At 44.9% G+C, this 27314-nt stretch overlaps 1 protein-coding gene across 1 annotated transcript in view; it reads right to left on the bottom strand.

Moving 5' to 3' along the window:
* Nucleotides 1-3808: 3808 nt before the first annotated feature.
* clxn (calaxin) overlaps nucleotides 3809-27314 on the bottom strand; it is a 47808-nt gene continuing 24302 nt past the window's right edge. The window contains exons 3-6 of the mRNA XM_070880921.1: nucleotides 20244-20348; nucleotides 19989-20140; nucleotides 8582-8686; nucleotides 3809-5412 (exon numbers count right to left, since the gene is read on the bottom strand). Coding sequence (XP_070737022.1) covers nucleotides 5362-5412; nucleotides 8582-8686; nucleotides 19989-20140; nucleotides 20244-20348 — 413 coding nt within the window. The 3' untranslated portion in view covers nucleotides 3809-5361. The remainder of the gene's footprint in view (nucleotides 5413-8581; nucleotides 8687-19988; nucleotides 20141-20243; nucleotides 20349-27314) is intronic.

Below are 27314 nucleotides of genomic sequence, written 5' to 3'. Positions count from 1 at the left end.
AAGGTAAAGCGTGCGTCTCGTCCCCGTGGGATACCTGCACCTCCGCTCTGCCAAGAACAGGTATCAGTTCCCTGGTGTAGGTACACAGCTTCGCCGTGACCGGGACCAGCTTGGGTCGTGCAGCTGGGTTAATCCACAGTTTATCAAAAGTTCTCCGACTTATCAACGACGGACCCGAGCCAGTGTCCACTTCCATACTCACTGGGACTCCGTTGATTTTTACTTCACTTATCACTGGGGGCGAATCATCGGTGCACGTATACAGTCCCAACACCTCATCTTCTTCTATATGCTCCTCGCTGAACAGTGGATCATCCCCCATCTCCTCAGCCACATGGTGAGTCTGATTTCTTTTACACATACGCTGAAGGTGGCCTTTCGTGGTAGGTATTGCACGTGTACTCCGCAAACCTCCACCGGTGAGCCCCATGGCTTCCCCCACAGCGCCAGCATGGTGCTGCTTGATTGGCCCCCCTCAGCGGACTCTGAGCTCCAGGATCCCGAGGTCTATGCTCTCTGCCCCGGGCAGAGCCACGTTCTGCAGTTTTGTCCGTGGTGGGCGCTATCCTGTGGACAGTGCCTGCCGGGTTCGAGACTGTGGATTATTTGCTTGGTGCTGCAAGTCGAGGTCATATGTGCCTGGCTGATGGCGATGGCCTTTGTCAGAGTGACTGTGGGTTCCGTGGCTAACAGCTTATGGGGATTGGCCACGAGGGCCTCCTTCACAACGAAAACGTCCCGCAAAGCCTCATCAAGGTGTGCCCCAAAATCACACGGCGCCGCGAGTCTCCAGAGGTCCGCAGCATATTTGGTGATATCCTGGCCCTCGAGTCTGCAGTGATGGTAAAATTTGTATCTGGCCGTGAGGATGCTCTCCTTCGGTTTCAACTGGTCACGAATGAGTTCAGTCAGCTCCTCGTATGACTTGTCCCTGGCGCTCCCGGGTGCCAGCAAATCCCTGACGAGACAGTAAACCTCATCTCCACAACTGGAGAGCAATATCGCCTTACGCTTCTCTCTCATTGCGTATGTGTCCTCCGTCAGGTCATTTGCTGTAAAGTAGTACTCGAGCCTTTCTGTAAAGGCCTCTCAATCATTGCCCACGGTAAAATCCTTTAGCGAGCACAGAGTAGCCATGGTTGCGTGGAGTTCGTCCGCTTCTTCGTTGCCAATATGGTGTATGTAGCACACAAATCACTGACTCCACACGGTCTGGTGTAAGTCTAACTGCTGTGACCTTCGTCCTTTATTGTTCAACTCCAGAGTGCCTCCCAGGTGTGATGGTCACCCTTATATAGTCCTTGTTACAGGTACTACCAGGGTTTCCCACCGCAGCACCCTCTGTGGTGTGGCATAGTACTTACATTACATTAAGGTACTGGGACGATACACACATCATTACATAACACTGGGGCAGAGAGAGAGAGAGAGAGAGCTCGAGACCGGGGCAGAGAGAGTGAGAGAGAGAGAGAGAGAGCACACGAGACCGGGTCAGAGAGAGAGAGAGAGAGCACGAGACCGGGGCAGAGAGGGAGAGGGAGGGGGAGAGAGAGAGAGAACGAGCGAGACCGGGGCAGAGAGAGAGAGAGCGAGCGAGACTGGGGCAGAGAGGGGGCAGAGAGAGAGCGAGAGCGAGACCAGGGCAGAGAGAGAGAGAGCGAGCGAGCGAGACCGGGGCAGAGAGAGAGAGAGAGAGAGAGAGAACGCGAGCGAGTGAGACCGGGGCAGAGAGAGAGAGAGCGAGACCGGGGCAGAGAGAGAGAGAGAGAGAGAGAGAGAGAGCGCGAGACCGGGGCAGAGAGAGAGAGAGAGCGCGAGACCGGGGCAGAGAGAGAGAGAGCGAGAGATGGGGGAGGAGACCTGGGCAGGGAGGGGAGAGACTGGGGCAGAGAGGGGCGGGCGTGGTGGGGAAGAATGGGGCAGAGAGGGGTGGGGGGGGGAGAATGGGGCAGAGAGGGCGGGGGGAGAATGGGGCAGAGAGAGACACGGTGGGAGGAGAACAGAGGGGGAATTCAGGGAAGACCGATTACGTTCTTCCAAACCCACCCCCTTCACACCCGCACCACATTTTCCCTGTCCTCCCCCTACACCTGGTTAATTTCTCGAATAGCTCGTTGCATGTGTGACAAGTGACATCATTGGAGTGGATGAAATCTGGAAGTCATGACACTGTCACTGTTCACTTCATACCCAATAAACCTGTTCACGATCCATGACCCACATACAATGTCCTATGTATGGGGGAGGGGGAGCAGTTAAGGTCAGGATCTTGTTCAGGGATGGGGGCGAAGAGATGGTTATGAATCCGTAGGGGATGAACTTAGACAGGGGGAGCAGGTCAGGAACTTTTGAGAGGTGGGGAAGAAAGAGATGGGGTCTGGGGGCAGAAACTTGTTTTGAGGGATTGGAGAAGGTCTTAACCTGTGAGAGTAAGCCCAGTTTATTCCAAATGAGCTCTCTTCTATCTGGAGTGGGCAGTCAGAATGGCTTGAATTAGACTTTCCAAAGTCACTGGTTATGTAGGTAGGGAGGTTCTAATTACACATTCCAGAGAAACTGCTGGGTGTGTCTTATCCTCCAAGGGGACCAATCAGCAATCAGGTCATGTGATCAAGGAGATCCAATCAGAACATTTCGCTGTTGTAAATAAGCACATCCCTGAAATAAACTGACAAACTTCGGGGAATGATGTAATTTAGTGCTAATGATTATTAATGTTCTCTCCATTTAGCTGCTTAGTCGGTAGAAAATATCCACCATGCAAACTGCTTTTAGATGAACAATAAAAAAATAAACCTGTTTAAATAAAATTATTTTTGGACTTCAGCATTTTCCTTTTAGCTAGACTTTACAACCAGTTCAATAGATCAATTATTTAGCAGTATTTTAAAATATATGGTATTGCAACTTTGAAATGTTATATTCACTTCTAATTTGGAAATATAATTCTTTCATTGTAGTTTTTAAACATTTTATCTAGATTTTATAGTTAGTGGCAGAAAGGTGAACATACAGTTGTACAGGGCATTGGTGAGGCCACACCTGGAGTATTGTGTACAGTTTTGGTCTCCTAACCTGAGGAAGGACATTCTTGCTATTGAGGGAGTGCAGCGAAGGTTCACCAGACTGATTCCCGGGATGGCGGGACTGACCTATCAAGAAAGACTGGATCAACTGGGCTTGTATTCACTGGAGTTCAGAAGAATGAGAGGGGACCTCATAGAAACATATAAAATTCTGACGGAGTTAGACAGGTTAGATGCAGGAAGAATGTTCCCAATGTTGGGGAAGTCCAGAACCAGGGGTCACAGTCTAAGGATAAGGGGTAAGCCATTTAGGACCGAGATGCGGAGGAACTTCTTCACCCAGAGAGTGGTGAACCTGTGGAATTCTCTACCACAGAAAGTTGTTGAGGCCAATTCACTAAATATATTCAAAAAGGAGTTAGATGAAGTCCTTACTGCTAGGGGGATCAAGGGGTATGGTGAGAAAGCAGGAATGGGGTACTGAAGTTGAATGTTCAGCCATGAACTCATTGAATGGCGGTGCAGGCTAGAAGGGCCGAATGGCCTACTCCTGCACCTATTTTCTATGTTTCTATGTTTCTATACAAAATCATTGAGGTTTTCATATCCAGTGAGTATAACTAAGTTAGAAGCACACCTCCATGAAATGGGACTTTAAACAGTCCAAAGAATTACTGCAGGTAAATGTGCATCCAGTTTCAGTTCACATTTTTGAACAGCATTTATATAATTTAAAGCTGATTAAAAATTCCCAAGAAATTAAGACACAATAGACTAGGATATTGTGCATCCAGCTTGCCTTTATTAGCAAAAATGAATAAGGGTACAGTGAACAACATTTTGCAAGAGTTACCACGATGATCCAATAGACATTCCAGAAAATAAAAATATTCCCACACTGATGAGCATTAGGCAGGCACAGTGTATCTGGCAGGACCTTGCACTAGGAGGAGAAAGCAGAAACATGTAGGGGTGGGGCGGGGGAAGTTGTACACTTGCAACTCCACTCATGGCCATCGGCCTTGGAACTTTGAGTGCCAGTGGAGAGGCCCCCAACATCAGTGTTTGGGTGCCCCATTGGCAGATGCATTAGAAAGGGAGGTGGGAGGGCTGAGAATACCACTTCCCACCTCATTTTAATACTAACACTGGGTCTGCACCTATTGGAGGCACAGGCTCAGTCACACCCAATTGTGGTTGTCCACAAAAATGCCAGGGCTTCATGTTGGGGATGAAGACTTGACATAACAGGTCTCCACCCCCTTTGCTCTTTGCCCCTGTGAACTGAGCTTTCCCGAAGCACAATGAAGACAAAAATCTCACCGACTGAATTTTACAATTATTGGATTAGATATACTTTTCCTTCTATTCCTCAATACGTTCTTCCCTTCTATAATTCCATTTAGAATCTCTAAATAAAAGTTCAACTAAATAATCAATTTATGGAAACAATTACTGCAATACTGAAAATCCCAATTCCACGTAATGCAGTCCAGTTTGGAGGGAGAGATGAGAGACGAAGGGAATGAAATTGGTCATGGGCAATAGAATCAACAACTGTTTTATAACCCGCTACATTTTCATTTCCATTGAAGTCAATTTCACATCCAAAATCCTTTGTGAATACATATACCCTTGTAAACAAAATAAATCAAATTACTAACATTAAAAAGTAAGATTACACATTCAATGTAGTGAGTTTATGCTATCACTTAATTGTACAGACAATATAGGCAAAAATGGCATTGGTGAAAGTTTACAATGTTGGGGTGCATAGCCCATAATCAAATTTAAACATCTTTATCTTTATACATAAAATGTACATATTCTTTTTTCTTAAACATATAAAAACAGGTATCTTTCTATCCTTTTAAAAATTGTAACACAAATTTTGAAGCAATCAAGAATGCCCTGCAAATATTGTAGAAAATGACTTATGAAAACGTTTTTATAAAGTGGCCCTTCCCAATGCAACTCCAGCAATTTTTTTTAAACAAGAAAAATTGAGATAATTTATTTTGCAATCTCAATTCTTGTTATTAACTTGAACATGTAGATGTTTTTATAAAAACACAATTTACTGCTGCCGTATGCATTTTCTGTATTGTACCACTCATTTTCCATGTAATTAATGCAAAGGTGACTGGTTGTGAGTTGGTGCAACAGGAAGACTATTTTATACAGTTGATAAGTGAGAAAAACACAACCAATTGCACAAAGTTCAATTTAACACATTCCTTAGTGCTTAAGTTACTGGTAATGAATGATGAAGTAAAAGTTTAGTTGACCATTATGAATACAATGGCGATGAAGTCTACAGAAGCATCAACAAGAATTATTCACCCTTGGATTTCTTGAAGGCCTGTTCCTCAAATGCGAGTGCATTCTATAGAAAGAGATACAAGCATAATTATTGACCCAATAGTTTTGCACTAATTCAAAAAGATACAGTTTTTGCCAGTTATCCAGTGCCATCATTATAGTTGATACTGTATCTTTAAATTTTCATGTCACATAATTTTTGTTTATATTTTGTTGTAATATTTTATTTGTGTGTCAAAAGCTACAGTTTACATTAGGTGGCATTATATATAGAAGAAATCGGGAGTGGGACAGTATTAACAATCTGTAATGCACTTTGTGCATTTCAATGATTTCATTAAGCACAAAAGTGAAACTCAACCAATTTGTCAGATCATTACAACACAAGTATGTTGTGCTATCATTCAAGCTTTATATACATTTTTTTCTTGTGCCAGTCACTTCTGTATATCAAGTCTGCCTTTATTCACTAATCCCTAAATTATATTGTAGCTTTGGCACTGGTCTAGCACAACATTTTGTACCACAGCATTTTAATTATATGGTACAATATTCCCAATTTCTAAGAACCCTGAAATTTAGCATTACAATCTTGAACCACTAGAAATAAGTTAAATAAAGTCAGTCCACTAAATATCTTTTAAGTTTCTTATTATAGAAAGAAGCTTTCTATCCTGACAGCTCTTTTCTAACTTTAGAAACATCACTAATAGTAGGGACCAATGACAGAACTCCATGCATGCTTTAAATAAGAATGGGAAAATCTCTATGTTCCCCAATTTAAGAATGGTGTCAGCTAACAGTATAATTGCAACTACCTACATTCTTAAAATACTCCCAAAGCTGCACTACTTGGTGAATTATAAATTGAGTCTTTACATGAGTTCTACACTGGAAAGCAAAGTTTACAGAAATATGAGAAAAGTACTCCTGATAATAGAATCACCTGACAAGAAAGACTTGGATTTATAGAGCGCCTTTCACGACCACCGGACGTCTCTAAGCGCTTTACAGCCAATGAAGTACTTTTGGAGTGTAGTCACTGTTGTAATATAGGAAACGCAGCTGCCAATGTGCGCACAGCAAGCTCCCACAAAAAGCAATGTGATAATGACCAGATAAATGTTTTCTGTCATTTCTGTTTCCAGGTGTTGCTGTTTCCAATTGCTAGTTTTAAGTCGTTACAATTGCTGGTCACAGGAATGTGGGAAGGGAGGACCTCGAGACAATCACGATCACTAGGGGGATAGTGCTGGACAGGCTAATGGGACTCAAGGTAGACAAGTCCCCTGGTCCTGATGAAATGCATCCCAGGGTATTAAAAGAGATGGCGGAAGTTATAGCAGATGCATTCGTTATAATCTACCAAAATTCCCTGGACTCTGGGGAGGTACCAGCGGATTGGAAAGCAGCTAGTGTAATGTCTCTGTTTAAAAAAGGGGGCAGACAAAAGGCAGGTAACTATAGGCCAGTTAGTTTAACATCTGTAGTGGGGGAAATGCTTGAAGCTATCATTAAGGAAGAAATAGCGGGACATCTAGATAGGAATAGTGCAATCAAGCAGACGCAACATGGATTCATGAAGGGGAAATCATGTTTAACTAATTTACTGGAATTCTTTGAGGATATAACGAGCATGGTGGATAGAGGTGTACCGATGGATGTGGTGTATTTAGATTTCCAAAATACATTCGATAAGGTGCCACACAAAAGGTTACTGCAGAAGATAAAGGTACGCGGAAGAAATGTATTGGCATGAATAGAGAGCAGAGAGTCGGGATAAATGGGTCCTTTTCGGGTTGGAAATCGGTGGTTAGTGGTGTGCCATAGGGATCGGTGCTGGGACCACAACTGTTTACAATATACATAGATGACCTGGAAGAGGGGAGAGAGTGTAGTGTAACAAAATTTGCAGATGACACAAAGATTAGTGGGAAAGCGGGTTGTGTAGAGGACATAGAAAGGCTGCAAGGAGATTTAGATAGGTTAAGCGAATGGGCTAAGGTTTGGCAGATGGAATACAATGTCAGAAAATGTGAGGTCATCCACCTTGGGGGAAAAAAAAAAAACAGTAAAAGGGAATATTATTTGAATGGGGAGAAATTACAACATGCTGCGGTGCAGAGGGACCTGGGGGTCCTTGTGCCTGAATCCCAAAAAGTTAGTTTGCAGGTGCAGCAGGTAATCAGAAAGGCGAATGGAATGTTGGCCTTCATTGCGAGAGGGATGGAGTACAAAAGCAGGGAGGTCCTGCTGCAACTGTACAGGGTATTGGTGAGGCCGCACCTGGAGTACTGCGTGCAGTTTTGGTCACCTTACTTAAGGAAGGATACTAGCTTTGGAGGGGGTACAGAGATGATTCACTAGGCTGATTCCGGAGATGAGGGGGTTACCTTATGATGATAGATTGAGTAGACTGGGTCTTTACTCGTTGGAGTTCAGAAGGATGAGGGGTGATCTTATAGAAACATTTAAGATAATGAAAGGGATAGACAAGATAGAGGCAGAGAAGTTGTTTCCACTGGTCAGGGAGACTAGAACTAGGGGGCACAGCCTCAAAATACGGGGGAACCAATTTAAAACCGAGTTGAGAGGGAATTTCTTCTCCCAGAGGGTTGTGAATCTGTGGAATTCTCTGCCTAAGGAAGCAGTTGAGGCTACTCATTGAATGTATTCAAATCACAGATAGATAGATTTTTAACCAAAAAGGGAATTAAGGGTTACGGGGAGCGTGCGGGTAAGTGGAGCTGAGTCCACGGCCAAGTCAGCCATGATCTTGTTGAATGGCGAAGCAGGCTCGAGGGGCTAGATGGCCTACTCCTGTTCCTATTTCTTATGTTCTTATGTTCAATGTTGTCTGTTGTTACAGTTTCGACAGGGGAAGGGGTATCTTACTGTGTAGAAGTACACTTCCTTAATAATTATATAACTTATAGTGGCAAAATGAGATCAGATTAATCTCCAAATCTGATTTTCATTTGTCACCATGAACAAATGTATATTCTGAAATGCAATGCCAATTCAGAATTTACATTTCACGAAGCTTATATTGGAAAATGGTTGTCAACGCCTGACTTATATGTGCTTCTCTTTCACACTAGTGACCATCATATTCCATGCCTTGATTATATTGCACCGTTTGACTACAGTCCGAAACAATGTTGGAGATGGAGTGATAATGCATTATATATAACAATTTAACAACATTTAAATTGGGCCATCAAGCAACCTACCTTTGTATCTGGTAGACAGGGTCCAAAAGCTTCCAACAAGAGGTTTTCATCCTTTACTGCCTTCTCAAAGTCTGTATATGAGACTTTGTTATCATGATCATAGTCCTAGTAATGAAAAGGACACATTTTGCAACAATATTTCATCATATAGTATATATTTAGACTATAGGGAGCAATTGGATGGTTTAGGAAATTACCACACTGTCCATTCACCTTTAAAAGCACTTTGGTTTAAATCAAGCCCATTGATCACCCTCTTCCAACTGTAACGGTCCTACAAAAGATTTATTTAGGCAGTTAGAAGCCAGTTCTTAGTCAGTATAGGCTCACAATTTGGCACAAATTGCCAACCATACTTAGAGGCTATAAAAATAAGTGTTGTAGGAACTGGAAATTCCAATTGGAGTACTAGGTGGTTGAGGGAGAAGAATGGGTGCTTTACTAGTTATCTGGCTCTGCTCTCCTGACTTGGAAGTGCTTGTTGCTGATACTAAAACCTTGGTGGAAGAGTTGTAGAAACCTCCTAAAAACTCTAAACTGTCTTCCGCTGTCATTACAGTGGATGAGCGGGAGAACCCCCACAGAAATGAACCCCTTATGTTTCCTACGGCGCCAATGTATTTCATTCTTCAACACTGGCACCCTTCATCTTAATGAACAGCAAACATTTTTTAAAACGGGAAAAAGTCATGCAGGAAACAAAACATTCCATGCTAGACAAAAAGATAGTTTATTATGACTGCTAAAAGATCTGAGATTATATTTTGTTTTTACAGAATGAAGGAAAGGAAATATACTGCATCTGAAACTATACGAATATAAATTAAAAGCAACAAATTAAATTTACATTGTGCATTTAATATTGCAAATCATCCCACGGCACTTCATTGTTGCAGGTTAGACCTAAGCAGATTTAGGAAAGGGTTTGGGGAGGTGCCCAACAGCACCATGAAAGAGACAGGTTTTAAGGAGGCTCTTCAAAGTGTGGAGAGCTATAGCAACGAGGAGTGTGGGGAAGGAGTTCCAGAATGTGGAGCAAGACAGCTATGCCACATATAGTAGAGCAGAAGATAGGGAGAATGTGGAACAGACTAAAACATTAGGAAAGTGGAGTTTGTGGGCAAGGACATAGGGCCCAAGTTTCCCTAAAGAAGAAAAATGGCGCTCACTTACTTGGACGTCCGTTTTTTTTTCGGCCCCTCAGTGCTGAAAATAAAAATGCAGAGTCTTCTCACCACATGCGCACTCTCTGGTGCTGACACTACCCGATCCGAATCTGCAGGGCGGAGCATCCAACGTGCGCTGAAACCGCAAAGCGCATGCGATGAAAAAAAATCGCGCATGCGCCTCCCACTCAAAAAAAAAAAAATATTTTTTAACCCACTGGGCATGACATTTTTTTTTTCCGTAAACCAACTGCACATGCACACAAGAAAAATAATACCCATTTGCACATGCGCAGTAGAAAGTATTTAAAAAAAAACAGCATGTGGATCACCATTGAGAATCCATTGGTGGCAGAGGTAGATTCGCAGGTAGGAAATACAGCTTCGTTCACGAGATGGCTGCAACGGAAGGGCGCAGAGAAGTCGAAAGGACCAGGGAGAGAGAAGGGGAAACCGTATGAGTGAAGAGATTTCGAGCGGAAGAAATTGGGCCCCTGGTAGACTTAATCGAGAGTAGATAGGGAGTTCTTGAAAACAAGAGGAGCTTCGGTAAAAATAAGCTTAAACCGTCTGCACTCACAAAAGTTTGGGACCAGGTCGCAGTCGAGTTTAATGGAATGTCCATGACCCCGAGAACAGGTGCGCAACTGAAAAAGTGGCAGGACCTCAGACAAGCAATGACTAAGTGTGGTGTATGTAACCACAATGTAACACCACTGTATTACTGTATACACTCAAGCTAGATGCACACCTTGACCACAAGGAGTGAACTTGTGGGAGACACTCCTTACCTGATAACACAGGTATAAAAAGGGAGGTCCCACGCAGGGTCATCGTCTTTGGAGTCCTGTGAATAAAGAGTTAAGGTCACAGAGTGACCTTGTCCCCAGAATGTGCCTCGTGTGGTTTCATGCTGCAGAGTAAGGACTTTACATTGGCGACGAGAAACGGGAATTCACGACACACGAGAATGGCCACCGGTAGCACAGAGGAACGGTACTGTGTTGGGGAAGACTGGGACGATTTTGTCGAGAGGCTTCAGCAAAGCTTCGTTACGAAAGAATGGCTGGGGGATGCAGCGACCGACAAGCGAAGGGCTCATCTTTTGACCAGCTGCGGACCAAAGACATACGCGCTCATGAAGGACTTACTAGTACCCGAAAAGCCGGTGGACAAAACCTTTGAAGAACTTAGCAAATTGATCGGGGAGCACCTCAAACCGGCGAGAAGCATACATATGGCCCGACACAGATTCTACACCCACCGACGTCGTGAAGGACAGAGCATACCGGACTTTGTAGCGGACCTCCGGCGTTTGGCCAGCGTCTGTAAGTTCACAGACGCCTGCAGGGGGGAGATGCTAAGGGACTTCTTTATCAAGGGCATCGGTCATGCGGGAATTTTCCGCAAATTAATCGAGACCAAGGATTTGACCTTGGAAGCGGCGCCGTTGGTGGCTCAAATTTTCATGGCGGGGAAGGAAGAGATGAAAATAATATATGCGCGTGCAATTCTGCCTCTAACGCGGCGATGAATCAGGGAGTCAACATCATCAATGCGACTCAAGAGCCCCGCAGGCAGGCAGGGGCAGTCCGACACTCCCCAGGCAGCAATAGATCCCAGAGTAGGCCTTCAACAGAGACAATGGCCGGACATTCACGCCATCACAGTGGACAATGCGGCCCGGGATTGGGCCATTGACACCCACTAATAGGATACTTAAGAGCAGTCAAAAGGACAGTCAGCGCGGAATGCCTGGCCATAGTCCCTTTGTTCCCAACAATGGAAACTTTAACTCATGCTGGAAGTGTGGGGGAATACACTCAGCTAGATCTTGCAGATTTCAACAGTTTGTCTGCAGGAAGTCTGCAACCAGACTAATATACGAGGCGGATGGACCAGAAGAGGGTTCTTTAAGGCAGGATGATTTTTGGGGCAAATCGATGGACGCCGAGGTTCAGCGGGTCCATGTGGCGAATATTCACAGTTCATACACCAAAACGCCACCAATGATAATGAAGGTTTTATTAAACGGTATCCCTGTACACATGGAGCTGGACACTGGGGCCAGCCAGTCACTCATGGGCGTTCAGCAATTTGAGAAGCGATGGCCACTTAAAGCCAGTAGACCCAAATTAGCACATATTGAGACACAATTACGGACTTACACTAAAGAAATCATTCCGGTGCTAGGCAGTGCAATGTTGACTGTCACACACAATGGGTTAGTGAATCGGCTGCCGCTCTGGATTGTCCCGGGCAATGGTCCCGCACCGTTGGGGAGGAGCTGGTTAGCCGAGATGAACTGGAAATGGGGGGATGTTCACGCAATGTCATCTGTGGAGCGAAATTCGTGCTCACAAGTCCCTCAACAATTCGATTCAATATTCCAACCTGGCGTTGGGACTTTCAAAGGCACTAAAGTCATGATACACATCACCCTGGACGCCAGCAAGAGCAGTGCCGTATGTGATGCGGGAAAAGATCGAGAGCGAATTGGACCGGCTGTTGAGAGAGGGCATCATCTCGCCTGTTGAATTCAGCAACTGGGCGAGCCCCATCGTTCCCGCCCTAAAAGCAGATGGCTCTGTCAGGATCTGTGGCGACTACAAGGCCACCATCAATCGGGTGTCCCAATAAGATCAATACCCGCTCCCGAGAGCGGAGGACCTCTTTGCCACGCTGGCAGGCGGCAAGCTGTTTACCAAGTTGGACCTCACTTCAGCCTATATGGCCCAGGAACTGGCCGACGAATCTAAACTACTGGCCACCATCACCACGCACAAGGAACTGTTCGTTTATAACAGGTGCCCATTTGGCATTCGATCAACGAAATATGGAAAGCCTGCTTAAATCCATTCCTGGAACGATCGTATTCCAGGACAACATCCTCATCACGGGTCGAGACACCGAGGAACACCTCCACAAACTGGAGGAAGTGCTACGCTGACTGGACCGGGTAGGCCTGCGACTCAAAAAGTCTAAATGTGTGTTCTTAGCTCCTGAGGTTGAGTTTCTGGGCAGGAGGGTTGCTGCAGATGGGATTCAGCCCACCGAATCCAAAACAGAGGCGATTCGACGAGCAACCAGGCCCTACAACACATCGGAGTTGCGTTCATTCCTGGGACTGTTGAACTAATTCGGGAACTTTCTGCCGAACTTGAGCACGTTGTTGGAGCCGCTACACGTGCTCCTGTGTAAGGGTTGCGATTGGTTTTGAGGGGACTGTCAGGAACGGGCTTTTGATCGGACGCAAAACCTACTTTGTTCAAACAAGTTGTTGACCCTGTACGAACCTTGTAAAAAATTGGTTCTGACATGTGATGCATCGTCCTATGGGGTTGGGTACGTGTTGCAGCAGGGCAATGGTGAGGTTCAAATACAACTTGTGGCTTATGCCTCCAGGTTGCGCTCTCAAGCAGAATGGGGATATGGGATGGTCGAGAAGGAAGCGCTTGCATGTGTCTATGGTGTAAAAAAAATGCATCAGTACCTCTTTGGTCGGAAGTGTGAATTAGAGACGGACCACAAGTCATTAACATCCCTGTTGTCAGACAGCAAGGCTATCTATAGCAATGCATCAGCTCGCATACAGCGATGGGCTCTCACGCTGATTGCTTATGATTACTCCATCCGGCACCGGCCCAGCACTGAAAATTGCGCTGACGCGCACAGCAGGCTTCCACTGGCCACCAATGAGGGGACAGCGGAGCAAAGCGCCGAGATGGTCATGGCTGTCGATGCCTTTGACAGTGCAGGTTCCCCCATCACAGCCCGCCAGATCAAAATCTGGACAAACAGAGATCCCCTCCTATCCCTGATTAAGAAATGTGTCCTGACTGGGGATTGGGCGCCCGCACATGGAGCATGCCCTGAGGAGATCAGACCGTTTCACAGACGGATGGATGAGCTCTCCATCCAAGCCGACTGCCTACTATGGGGCAGAAGGGCAGGGAGGCATTCATCAGGGAACTCCACAGCAAGCACCCAGGCATTGTGCTGATGAAGGCCATTGCCCGGTCACACGTTTGGTGGCCTGGAATTGATTCAGACCTGGAACAGTGTGTTCGCAGGTGCACGATGTGTACCCACCCGGCCATGGTCACGCATTCATGTTGACTACGCGGGCCCGTTCATGGTTAAGATGTTCCTTATTGTGGTAGATACATACTCGAAATGGATCGAGTGCATCATTCTGAATTCATGTACATCATCCACCACCGTGGAAAGCCTATGTGCGATCTTTGCAACCCATGGCTTGCTGGACATCCTGGTTAGTGATAATGGCCCATGTTTCACAAGCTACGAATTCTGAGTTTATATGTTGGGCAATGGCATCAACCATGTCAGGACTGCGCCGTTCAAGCCGGCCTCCAGTGGCCAGGTGGTACGTGCGGTCCAAATCATTAAGCAAGGTATGCTCAGGATTCAAGGACCCTCCCTACAATGCTGCCTATCGCGTCTCCTGCTGGCCTATAGATGCCGACCACACTCGCTCACGGGGGTCCCGCCTGCAGAGCTACTAATGAAACGGACACTCAAAACTCGGTTGTCCCTCATTCACCCAGTCCTGACCGACATAGTTGAGGGCAAGCGCAAAACGAGTACCATGACCGTAATTCGAGGGGGAGATGTATAGAAATAAATGATCCTGTATTTGTTCTCAATCACGCCATGGGGCCCAAATGGCTTGAGGGCACTGTAATTGACAAAGAGGGGAACAGGGCCATCGTGGTAAAACTCAACAATGGTCAGATATGTCGTAAGCATCTGGACCAAGTAAAAAAAGGTTTAGCATCGACACGGAAGAACCTGAAGAAGACCATGACATGGAGCTCACAACACCGCCAGTGAACGAGCAACAAGAGCAATCAGAAGAATGCACAGTCCCTGCGGTCAGCCCGGACAGGCCGGAATCACCACAGGTGACAGACACTCACGTCAGTGTCCAACAACCAGAGCCCCAACTGCGGCGCTCCACGAGGGAGCGTAGACCACCTGAAAAAGACTAAACCTATGATCCCAATAAGACTTTGGGGGGGGGGGGGGGCGGGGGAGGTGATGTCATGTCTGTAACCACAATGTACCACCACTGTATTACGGTATATACTCAACCTTGATGCACACCTTGACCACAAGGGGCGAACTTGTGGGAGAACTCCTTACCTGATCACACAGGTATAAAAAGGGAGGTCCCACACAGTGTCATTGTCTTTGGAGTCCTGTGAATAAAGAGTTAAGGTCACAGAGTGACCTTGTCCCCAGAATGTGCCTCGTGTGGTTTCATACTGTAGAGTAAGGACTTTACAGTAAGTAATACGCAAACTTACATTTATTTAGGCTTTTAAATATATGTATATTTATGCACTGCAGAAACATCTGTAAATGTGATCCGTGTGCGTGTGTGGGTGCGTGTTCAGAAGGACTCTCTCTTAAAAAGTTCCATTTGCATCTTTGCAGAAGGTGGTGTCACAGATTAACCGAGAACGGTCACAAACTGGAAGAGGTCCGCCAAGTAGGCTGCAACTAACAACCATGGAGCAGAGGATAGCGTCAATGATTAGATGTCACAGGAAAAGACCAACAATTAATGCGGAAGCTGGGCCCAGTTTTCCATTAGAGGATAAGCCCTGCAAATTGCATAGTCTGGGCTGGCTAAATGTTATGTATTGCGTGTGCTTCCCACACTTCTGCTTCCTCTATGCTGCAAACCAAGCATCTATCTTTTGTTTCGCAGAGGGTAAGCATCAGGAGGTGCTGAAGTTGAAGGAGAGAATGTTTAAGAAAACGCCATGCCAGATATTCCAACTCAGGAGAATGATGGGCAGCAAGAAGTCATAGACGACGAGATGGTTGCCCTGGATTTGGAGATGCTGAACTCCTCAAGGAGTCCAAGCCCTTTCATGAGTGAATCAAGCGAGAGGACTTTTCTAGGTGTGACGTCTGAGGTTGCGGGTACAAGTGTGTCGCAGCAAGTCACACCTGCGAGAAGTCATAGGAGGGCGAACTCCAGACCTGATGCAGAAACACTGGACCCTGATAACATAGGATGAGCGGGGAGAACATCCAACAATCTTGATTGCTCCTGGATGACTTTGGTGGGGTAAGGCCAGAGTTGAAAGACTTTCGGGATGGTTGAACGAGATAGTATAGGCAATAGGGGGGCTCACCCAGGCTGTCCTTAATGCGAGGAGCGCTTTCCACTCTGCAACAAATTCAAGGGTTGATCCTGAGGCTGAGGTTGACTACGAAGACGAACGCGGGCATTCCACTATGATACATTTTGGCTCTGTCCCTGTTGTAGCCCAGCATCAAGAAACGCCGCGCCGGAAAAGAAGCAGATTACACTTGGGGGTGTGGGGGGCAAGGAAACAGAAGTCTGCAACTACAGGCACGTGCAGGGGTAGCGGCATCTACTGAGGCAGGATTGGCGCACAGCGCTAAGGAAGAGGATAGATGTCTTGTTTGTTTTTTGGTTGCTTTAGTTGATTGTTCTTTGTAAAATTTGCCACGGTTTTAAATAAAGTTATGAAGGTTTAAACTGAAGTAAAGTCAAACTAATTACAACTGTGCTGTACAAATGTTTAATAAACATTTTAATTTAAGACTTTTAACCTGATTCCTGCACTTCATTTTTTAATGCTGCACTAATAAAGATTACAAGAAACCTAATGTAAAATGGCCTCACCCCTTGCAACCTATTGATTTAAATGATACAGGGCAGGTTCCAGTACCTCTGCCTTGTTCTGGGTCACTGATGCATGCAACGAAGTACCATGGTGCATGTATCAGTGACCCTCACCCAGTCTGGATCCATGAACAACTTAGTCTTATTGTCCACCTAAGCACTCCAATACTCCAAAACTCCATTAAAACATAAAAGATTTGTCGTGGGAATATTTAATATAAATTATGTATTTTGCACCCAAGTACTCCAATACTCCATAAAACATAAAAAGATTTGTGGTGGGATTATTATTTTTTTCAATGTAATATTCCACTTTTATTAGAGATCACTGCTGCTTCACTTTGAGCCTGGAGTGTCTTGCACTGTCTTTTGTGCACAGACTTTCTGCCTGGGCGAGCAGTGGGCCGCGTGGGTGGAGGACCTTCGGCCTGGGGCTAGTAGCGGCTGCATTCAACGTCCAGGAGAATGGGGAGAAAGCTGTACTGGATGCCAGAAGGCGACTTCAATTGGTATGCCAATTCTTCATTTTTGGAGGTTTCCCTTAACTATTTGGAGTATTTTGGGCAGTGAGAACATCGATGGAAAAAAGTAAAGAATTTTTCTTTTTTTGCCATCATTATTTTTTTATCACAGAAGCATTTTATATTTATATTTAATTTTATACCTACATATAGTTGATATTTGTTTTTTAAATTACCTTAAAGTTTATTTGTAAGATACAGGGAGTCCCTTCGGCCAGGGATACGAGCGGGCCAGTGTGGATTCTCTAACTGTAGGTAAGGGTTTTTCCTACGGTGCTTCCAGGGTCTCTACGCCGTTTAAAAAAATTCTGTTGGTGGGGAAAGTTAGCCTTATGTACAGAAATGGCGCGCAACCTTCTTTTACAGGTACACCAGTGCCAGAATATTTGGCGGCAAACATTCTGGCGCTGGTAAAAGACGCCGGTGCCTCGACATTGGGGAATCTTTGGACTGAGCTTCAGCGCCAAATAATTCACTGGGCGCCAAAAAAACGGTGCCCAGTGATGGGCAAAATTGGGGCCATAGGACTGGAGGTTTCAAAAGTAAGATGGGGTAAGGGCATGGTAGGATTTGAAGAGAAGGATTTGGATTCTGAAATTGATGCACAGAGTTATGGGGAGCCAATGAAGTTTATCAAGGCTCAAGATAATAGGTGAGGGAGATTTTGTGCATAACAATATGTGAGTGGTGGAGCTCAGGATGAGCTGGAGATTATGTAGAGTGGAGCTCGGAAGACCAGTGAGGAGGATGTTGGCAAGGTTGAGTCTTGAGGTAACAAAGACATGGCCGAGAGTTTCAGCTGTGTTGGCAATGAGATAGTGATGGAGATAGACAATGTTTCAAAGATCGAAGTCAGTCTCAGTGATGAACATATCTGTGGAACAGATTCGCAGCAATAAGTCAATGTCTTCAGAAGAAGGAGACACAAGAAAAATGGCAAAACAAAAAAAAAAAATAGAAACAATGTGACAGGTTAAAACCTTGGCTTTTCTACATGTTTCTATCTTGCTCAAAAGCTAGAAAATACTATTTGTTCTTTTTTTTTCTAGAACTGGGAAAAATAAATTAAGTTACATATTATTTATAGAATCATAGAATGGTTACAGCACAGCAGAAGGCCATTCGGCCTGTCGAGCCCGTCCCAACTAGCAGTACAGCAATTCCTCAGCACTAGCACAGGAATGTCAACCTCAATGAAGTCTCTGCAGTGAGACTTGAACCTACAATCCTCTGCGTCAGAGTCAGGAGTGCTACCAACAGCTGACACTCGAACCGTAAAATTTAATTCAATTAAAACATAAAAAATAATAAAATGCAATTCTGGTATAGTTAAGAACATAGAATATGAAATGAGAAAAGGCTATCCGGTTAATCAACCCATTTCTTTCACAGAACATCCCTAATCAACTATCATGTACTCTACCCAACCCATTCATCTCTTAAGGAAAGGCTATTCCTTCGGGAAGGAGAGGCAAAATTTGTGCTCCCTCAAAAGGTAGATCAAGCAAGTCTTCAGAATATCTATCGTTACGTTTTGCTCAGTGCCTTCCTTGAACATTACATGTTCAAGGTAAGAAGTTACACATTGTTATCTACTGCTACATGTACATGTTCCTGTAACTCAATTCTATTCAATCCAGTTCTTTTTTAAAAAAAGGATCTAATCAACATTGTATTAATATCCATTAGTCTCTGGTGGAAAAAAAATTCTTTCAAACACAAATTTTGCTTGAGATTTGTTAATTCTGCACTAATTCTCTAGTTCAGCGTGCTCATATCAAATAACTTGTTTCCAACTAAACTATCAATTCATCTCAGCTTTTGAAAACAATCCTTTAATCGTCTAATTAACAAAAATAAATTAATTTTTATCAGTCTCCCTTCAAAGCTGAGTCTTAAATGTCAGAATCATCTTGGTCTTTTTCACTCAATGGTTTCTACTGTAAGGTACGGTTTACACATCTGCAAACAATGTAGCCTTCCCAATATAATCTATAAAAGATTAGACTAACATAGTTTGTCTTATAATCAAATGTCCTATAGATGCATTCCAATTCTTGAATAGCTTTTTCGATAACAGATTCACATTGACAGAATGGCTGATTTGTAATGGCAAACAAAAAGGAAAGACTTGCATTTATATAATGCCTTTCACGCCCTCCGGACATCCCAAAGTGATATACAGCCATTGAAGTACTTTTGAAGGGTAGTCACTTTTGTAACGTAGGAAACACGGAAGCCAATTTTCTCACAGCAAGCAATGTGATTATGACTAGATAATCTATGTTAGTGATGTTAGTTGAGGGATAAATATTGGCCAGGACACCTGGCCAATAGCTCCCCTGCTCTTCTTTGAAATAGTGCCATTTTACATCTACCCGAGAGGGCAGATAGTGCCTCGGTTTAACGTCTCATCCGAAAGACGGCAGCTCTGGCAGTGGAGTACTCCCTCAGTACTGCCCTGGAGTGTCTCCCTATATTTTTGTACTCAAGTCGCTGGGGTAGGACATAAACCCACAACCTTTTGACTCAGGCAAGAGTGCTACCCACTGAGCCACGGCTGACACTGGGCAATGGAAATGTAATTAATTGTGCCAATGCTTGGAGATGTTTTGATGTTTTAAGGCAATAAAGAGAGTTTAAAAAAAAAATCACACACTGAATCTTCTTCCTTTTCCACTCATGTGTAAAAGCAGACATATTACCTATCTTGAGGGTTCTTCCTTTTTCTCTGGAGCATACCCTACACTTTTCTGGACTGGGTCAGATTTACTGAGAAAAATCACGAAGGAAAAATCATCCTTTAAAATGTTGAGACATCATGATGAGACAACATTGGAGGTTTTATTGTGTGATCTCTCTCATTACTGGGTAGCGTACATTTTTTGCCCTAAGGCATGAAAAAGGCATATCCATTAATTTTCATTCCTACAAGGCCCGAGGGAACAGCTAACTGGAAGTGTATTGTGTAGAGGTTGCTCCTTAGAAAAAAAATAGAAGAGCATGTCTTATTCTTTATACAGTTTTCTCACCATCTTTTTCAGTGCTATCTCTACCAAGTCTTTTACTCCCTCATCAGGGTCTTCTTCTGTTGGTTGTTTGATTAGGCTGCTTTTGAGCATGTGAAACATCTCCTCTCTTGAAATGAACCCATCTCCATTTAGATCAAAAACTTCAAAACAGACTGGATCAAAATAAATCAAGAAATAACTTTAGTCTTTATTAATTGGCATCCAAACATTCACATACATTTTTATGCCATTCAACAAATGCATAAATAATCCTACATTTTATCTTTTCATCCAAAGTCCCTCGGAGAAATATTGATAGTCCTTCAATCCATTCCCTCATGCTGACATAGCTATCATTATCTTTGTCAAATGCACGAAAAACTGAAAAAAAAATCCAAACTCACATTACTTAACGTTTACTTACATTTATTGGGTCTATAGTAAATGTCTTTGGGATTCACCATTTAAAAGCAGGCCAGCTAAAGAATATTCATAAAATATATGAGGATAAACCAATATTCAAATATTTAATCAAAAACAAAGTGGACAGTGGACGAGAATCTATCAGCAAGTGCTGGCCTCATCTCCACTAGCAATTCTCATAAGGAAAAAAAGTAAAAGATGGTAGTACATCCTGCTGCCACAACTCTGAAACAAAGTTAAATACAGTTCTACCGATATTGCTTTTTAACCTAAATATAGGAATAATTTGATGGCAACTTAAATCATAATTGCTGGTAAAAATCCTGCATTTACAACCAACACTTGAAAAAACAGATTAACTAATCATTCAGCTCATTGCTGTTTGTGAAACATTGTTGTGTGCAAAATTATTACTATGTCCACTTGCATAACAACTGTAACTGCTCTTCAAAAAAAACTGGAGATAATTTTGACTTTGGGCGACACTGCAAAACAGGCAATATCGATTCAGCCACCCATTTTACATCTCTCCCGATTTTCACTGACTTCAATGGAAATGAAAATCAGGAGAGATGTAAAACGAGATCACTTCTAGCAACAATATATCAACATGAAGGTACTATTCTTTAATTTATGTGTTCCCTCAATGTAAAAAGCATGTCATTATTGACATTCCTCTGAAAACAGAATACTCGCCTGGTCAGACACTTAAGAGCATTATGAAAGCATTACTTGGGTTGCAGAAATGTCTCCTCATAATTAATGCCACTTTGCCTACCCCATCAAACAAACAAACAAAATTGCTGCATAGGCTATTACAGTATTAACACATGCCTCGTGATAACGCAAGTTGCTAACTAACTGTATGTGCACAGAACAGCATCTTGGAGTGCAGCCTTGGGTGTTTGAATAGTAAACAGACACAGCTTCTGACTTTGGAGAAGGATTCTTAAGTTTCTAGCACAGCCCGAGTCTAAGTGGGTAGTGTAGTCTAAGCCTCCAATATTTACATTTGGAAAAGCATGCAATTGACCAGTGATTTTCATCACCAAATTTTTTCTCATATCAATAGTTCCTTAATTAGATGTTTAGATTGTGCACTGTAAACTATTTAAGCTAGCTCTGACCAATGGTTTGATTAGTTCTTTTGAAGGTTACAATTAATTTGGCTCATGGCAAATACCTCTGGGTAACCTTGACCAGTTAATAACAAAGAACAATAATTGGAAATGCCCAAAATCTGAACTAAAAGCACAAAATGCTGGAAGTATTCAGCAAATCTCTTGGCATCTGTAAATAGAAACGTCAGGTTAACACTTCAGGCGCAGACCCTTTGTCAGAACTGGAACCTGTAAGATAAGTGAACCCACTTGATCGGAATAAATAAAGCAAAGGTTGGGAGGGCAGAACTACGGATAAATACAAACGGGAAGAAATTGGCCTGGTTTGCGCCTCCCATTAGCGTCACCAGGGGGCGGTAACACGGCACCAACTCCCGCAAACTTCCCTGGTGGGTTTGCGCTGGCTCTAAAACTTACCACCTCGCTCTCTTGCGCCCCAGAGATCATGGCACCATCTGGCGTGCAACGCCCCGTTACTGCCACGGATGCAATATTTGCTCCCGCTCCCTGCAGCATCGCCAGGCATGAACAACGGCAACTGCAGGAGGTGTTGTGACCTCGACTGGCCACATGTGGAGCACTAATTAAAGACAGTGGTGGTCATGTAGGGCAAAGTTTATTTATGTCCCCATTATGGTGCCTCCTGCTTTCTTATGGTCCCACGATTGCTTAGCCCTGCAGTCTGAGTGCTTGAGGCTGCTATGCATGTAGCGCAGGTGCTGTCGCCCAACAGACACAGCCTGAGGAACCATTCAACACAGCATTGCTTAGCACTCTGCCGATACCGCCCCTCTCCAAGGGAAGTGGTAGTGCTTGATTTGGCGCTCCATTTCCCTCTTGGAGCGCTAAAGCGAAAGTTCCCAGCAGAATCAAATCTTTATTGCCCCAAACGGGGCGCTATGCAATTTCTAGCCTAAAGAATCAAGAATGTCAACCTCTGTCAGAGAAAGGTAAGTGGGTTAAATGTCAGCAAAAAGGTTTTCATAAAAACTGAAGAGTAGCAACAGGTGGATGATGTTAATCTCAGTGAGGCAACAAAAAGACAATAAAGGAACAGAACAGTGTGAAAATAGCTAAGTAAGGCATGAGAAAGTTGCACAGAAAAAGATCAAAAATAAATAGGACAAATAAAGGAAAAAACTGCAGATGCAGGAAATTGCAGTTAAGGTGGCCAATGATGGCAAGCCACCTCCAGTTTTCTCCCTCTCCCCCTTTTGCAAGGAAACAAAGATGATAAGTTTGAGTGAGAGTGATGGAATGAGTGTAAGGGATGGATGAGTAACATCTTTAGAGGATGACTGTGAGGGAGTGTCATGCCAATGCCAAATGGCCTCCTTGTGTGTTGTTAGTTGGTATGATTGCATTGGATAAGGGCGAGTGTGAGGGATGGTTAGTCAGATAGGGATGTGATAATGTAGATAGAGAGGGGGATGGGTGGATGTGCAAGATATGTTGGTGTGAGTAAGGATGTGCAGGAGCAGGCTTGGGAAGGCAGATTGATGAGAATGTAATGAGAGGCCCAGCAGGATGAGTTGAGTGTGGCTTTGCAGTCACCTTTCTTGATCTAATGAGATCATTGAAGCATTTCTGGCACTGCACCCACATCCTCCTGACAACATCCTCTGCTATTTGGAGCCAGTCTCGTTTGGTCTGCTGGGGAGGTCTCTTCCGCCCATCAGCAGGGAAGAGGACCTCCCCACATGCTCTTACTCCCTCCACAAGCATATGGAGGGAGTCATCTAAGAACCTGTGTGCAGCCCTCTGCCTCAAAGCAGTCATGTATGCAAGTGTTTGGAGCACTCCAATGCTGCAGTGCCTGCACAATTGTAGATGAACCTTTAAATGCAATATGGCCTTGGCTCCTTTATATATCCTGGCTGAAAACGTTTCATTGATGACATCATCAGACCGGCACAATTTAATAGGGCCGGGTAACGCACAGAGTTGCCATAATAGGCGCCATTAATGGAAAGTCGATTTCAGAAGCGGAATGGATGCCATCAGGGGTCGATGGCTGCAATTTACTTCCTATTTCTTGGTTCTTTTCCTTGCAACAAATGAGCTTCTTCTGCAGCTGTGTGAAAGTGTGGGGAAGAATTTCTATAGGTGTTTTCTCATATTTACACTGCTTCTTCAGCATTTTCACTAATCTTTCACTGAAGTTAAGATGAGAGATTTAGGGAACCTTCATAGAAATTCTACCTCTGTTTCTTTTGCCCAAGCATTGGCTTTTGAAGCTTGTCCTTGTTTTTTCAGAGACATATAACATCACACATTTGGGGCTGGATTTTCGGCTTTTGGGATTTCGGGGCGTTAATCATGGCGGGATGTAAAATTTTGCGCCTGAAAATAGTTTGCATTTTCGTCTGAAAGTTTCGGCAAAAAAATCATCTGGAGGAGCGTTGGCATTAAGTCAGGTGCTGCACGATCGACAGTGCACCCGATCCGAAACTTTTGGCGCTAAAGGAGGCGGCCATTTTGTGCATGCGCATTGAATTTTTTTTTCTTTTCTGGTTGCAAACGCTAATGCAAGACATGGCAGCTTCCTGCATGCATTCGCATAAAAACCGACCTACTTCAGCCACTTCTGCTGAGATGGTGGATCAGGAGGGAAGGCAATGTGCCAGGTGCTTTAGCCACGAGGCAGGTGACGCCTTAGTCTACGCAGTGGAGAGGAGGTGGGCCTCACTCCATCTTGTTGGGGGAGCGCAGGAGGTGTCTGCTGTAGACACTGTGCCCAGGACCGGCACACAGTGCCACAAAAAGTTCTTACGACCTTACGAGGTGGTCACGGTGAGTACCATTTGCATCTCTTATGCCTCCATGACTTCTAATATTAATCTCACACACTATGTGAAGTTTGTCATGCATATGGTCCCACTCAACACTCTGTGGAGTGGCTATTATAGTACAAGAAAGATGAAGGTTTACTTCAGCACCCATTAGCTTTTAATGATCCATGCACATTAACTGTATCATTCACTTAGTCCTCGCAATATACTCCAACTGCTGCCATGCCTTTCTGAAAGATCACTTACTGCCCCCCATGTTAGATGCTTCAAATCTGCTAACAAATACGGACATAGCACATGCAACATCCAAACAGATTGAACCGAAGCAACAATAACATTCACACAGTATCACTTTTTGTCCTCTGGTAGGCATATGTGCCACAACAACAGAGAAACCCTGTCTGAACCCTTCCTATTTTTCTCTTTGCAGTCCAAACACTCCCATAATAGAAGGGAGCAGCTGCGGACAGGCGGGGGTCCGCCTCAAACAATCCCATTCACGGATGTGGAGGAGAGGGTCTCTGCCCTAATCGGAGTCCCAGTTCGGGCAGTTGCCGGGTAGTCAGGGTATATAAATGGATCGCAAGACTCAAGATACTGCATTGAGAGATATTATGAGTTGCGGCAGCCCTTCAAATGAACATGTGCAATGCCACCTTCCTCATGTCACCCTGCCCCTCCCCTGCTGTTTTCAGCTTCCAGATACGCCGCATCCCTCGAGTGATGCCTCCATGTCAGGATATGGTGGAGATGATGACAGAGGGGAGGGGATTGCTCCTGTGGAACGTCGCAGCCCAGCAGTTGCCTCATTGGGGCTAAGTTCATCTGGGGACGAGGTGGATCTCTCGGGGTTTCAGGAGTTGGAAGCTCCTGGTCCCAGTGGCGTACAGCAAGGCAGTGCCAGGGTGGAATCTCGCAGACCAGCTCTCCGGATGGCGAGTTGGAAAAGTTGCTCTGCTTAAAGACAAGCAGACGTGGAAGTGGACCTGGTGGAAATATGCAGGGAAACCACAGGAATGCACCGTGAGCTGATGGATGCATTAGGACGGATCCCAGCGAGCATTGACAAACTTACTGTGACTGTTGCGGAGGCAGCATCGCAGATTATCGTTAAAAGTCGTGAGTCCAGCGAGGCCATCAATGCCCACACAGAGAGGTCAGAAGAGACAGTGGAGTTCCAGAGCGTGTGGCACGTGACGTTGATCATGCCACAGACTCGGACACATCACAGGCACAAGCTTTGCTTCAGCTTGACCAAGTGATGCTTCCATATTCTCTGTGTTCCCCACTGTCCAAGTGACAGTGCCAAAGCAGGCCAGCAAAATGTGGGGAGACATGATTGCTAAGGCCCAGCCCAACTGGTGAGTCAGTGGCTCCACGGAATGTGAGGTGGTGTCATTCCTCAGGATGACAGCATTCCAGATCTCACCACTCACTGCCAATCATGCTCCATATACAGTTGACACCTCACCAGTGACTGGTGACACAGATGATGAGGTGCCCCAGTTCAAAGCCGGGCCTTCCAGGCCAAGATCTGATCCAGGCAGTCCTGAGATGCTATCTGCATTGTCTGGCTCCCCAACACAGCAGCCCTCTAGCAGCCTTGCTGTATACTCTGAGGACTCATTGAGCAGCAGCAGACATGGGAGGGGGTTGAAGGGAAGGGGAGGAAATGTTTAGCAGAGACCCATTAAGGGCTGGCATCACTTCATTGCCAGTAATGTCTGTACCTTTGTGTTAAATCAATTTTTGTTCCCTGCAGGAAGCAGTCTTGTGTGAAATCACTTTTTTTTCACTACAGGGAGCAGTTTTGTGTTCATTTCCATAGTATTTAAGGATTGTATAGTTTTGGGTTTTCTTTGGCCGGGGGGGGGGGGGCGGGGGGGGGAGAGGGCAGGGGAGAAATTGTTAATGTTGGTTCTTGATAAACATGTTTGTTTGACCTTTGTCATTGGTGTCTTGTCTCATTTGCAGAAGCAAGTGTAGAATAGCCAACATGGTGGCATAGAGTAGCACGTCAATGTTGCAACCCCACTTTCCCCGCTCAACAAAACTGGTTAATGATGAGCTGGCGACAGAAGGCTCTTGCTGCAGCCACATCTCCATGCTGCCTCCCTGTGGTTGTGGTGGATGAGCAATGGGTTCCTCGCCAGGCTCCTGTTCCTCGTCCTCCTCCTGAGGTGGTCCTGTAATCCCCACTGGCAATGCCTGTCCCCTTATGATGGCTAAGTTGTGTAGCACGCAGCAGACGACAATGAACTCTGAGACCTGTTGTGAGGAGTATTGAAGGCTGCCTCCAGAGCGGTCCATGCATCGGAAGCGCTGCTTCAGCACACCAATTCGCTGATGCTGTGGATGCCTGCATGGCTCTCATTATAGCGCTGCTTGGCTTCTGTGGCAGGGTTCCAGAGGGGGGTCATGAGCCAGGTGGCCAGGCCGTACCCGTTGTCCCCGATCAGTCAGCTCTGACCTTGTCTTTGTCGCTGAAACATTCGTGAGACACTGCTCTCACGCAAGATGAAAGCATCACGTGTGCTCCCTGGATAGCGGGCATTCACTGTGAGGATGTGCTGAGTGTGGTCACAGACCAATTGTATGTTTAGGGAGTGGTATCCCTTTCTGTCATGTATGTAACCACAATGTAACACCACTGTATTACTGTATACACTCAAGCTAGATGCACACCTTGACCACAAGGAGTGAACTTGTGGGAGACACTCCTTACCTGATCACACAGATATAAAAAGGGAGGTCCCACGCAAGGTCATCGTCTTTGGAGCTCTGTGAATAAAGAGTTAAGATCACAGAGTGATCTTGTCCCCAGAATGTGCCTCATGTGGTTTCATACTGCAGAGCAAGGACTTTACATTGGCGACGAGAAACGGGAATTCACGACCCACGAGAATGGCCACCGGTAGCACAGAGGAACGGCACTGTGTTGGGGGAAGACTGGGATGATTTTGTCGAGAGGCTTCAGCAAAGCTTCGTTACGAAAGAATGGCTGGGGGATG

The sequence above is a fragment of the Pristiophorus japonicus genome, chromosome 5 (genome assembly GCF_044704955.1).
Source record: "Pristiophorus japonicus isolate sPriJap1 chromosome 5, sPriJap1.hap1, whole genome shotgun sequence".
In the NCBI taxonomy this organism is placed as follows: Eukaryota; Metazoa; Chordata; class Chondrichthyes; family Pristiophoridae; genus Pristiophorus; species Pristiophorus japonicus.
This window is presented reverse-complemented; position numbering and strand designations above follow the sequence as displayed.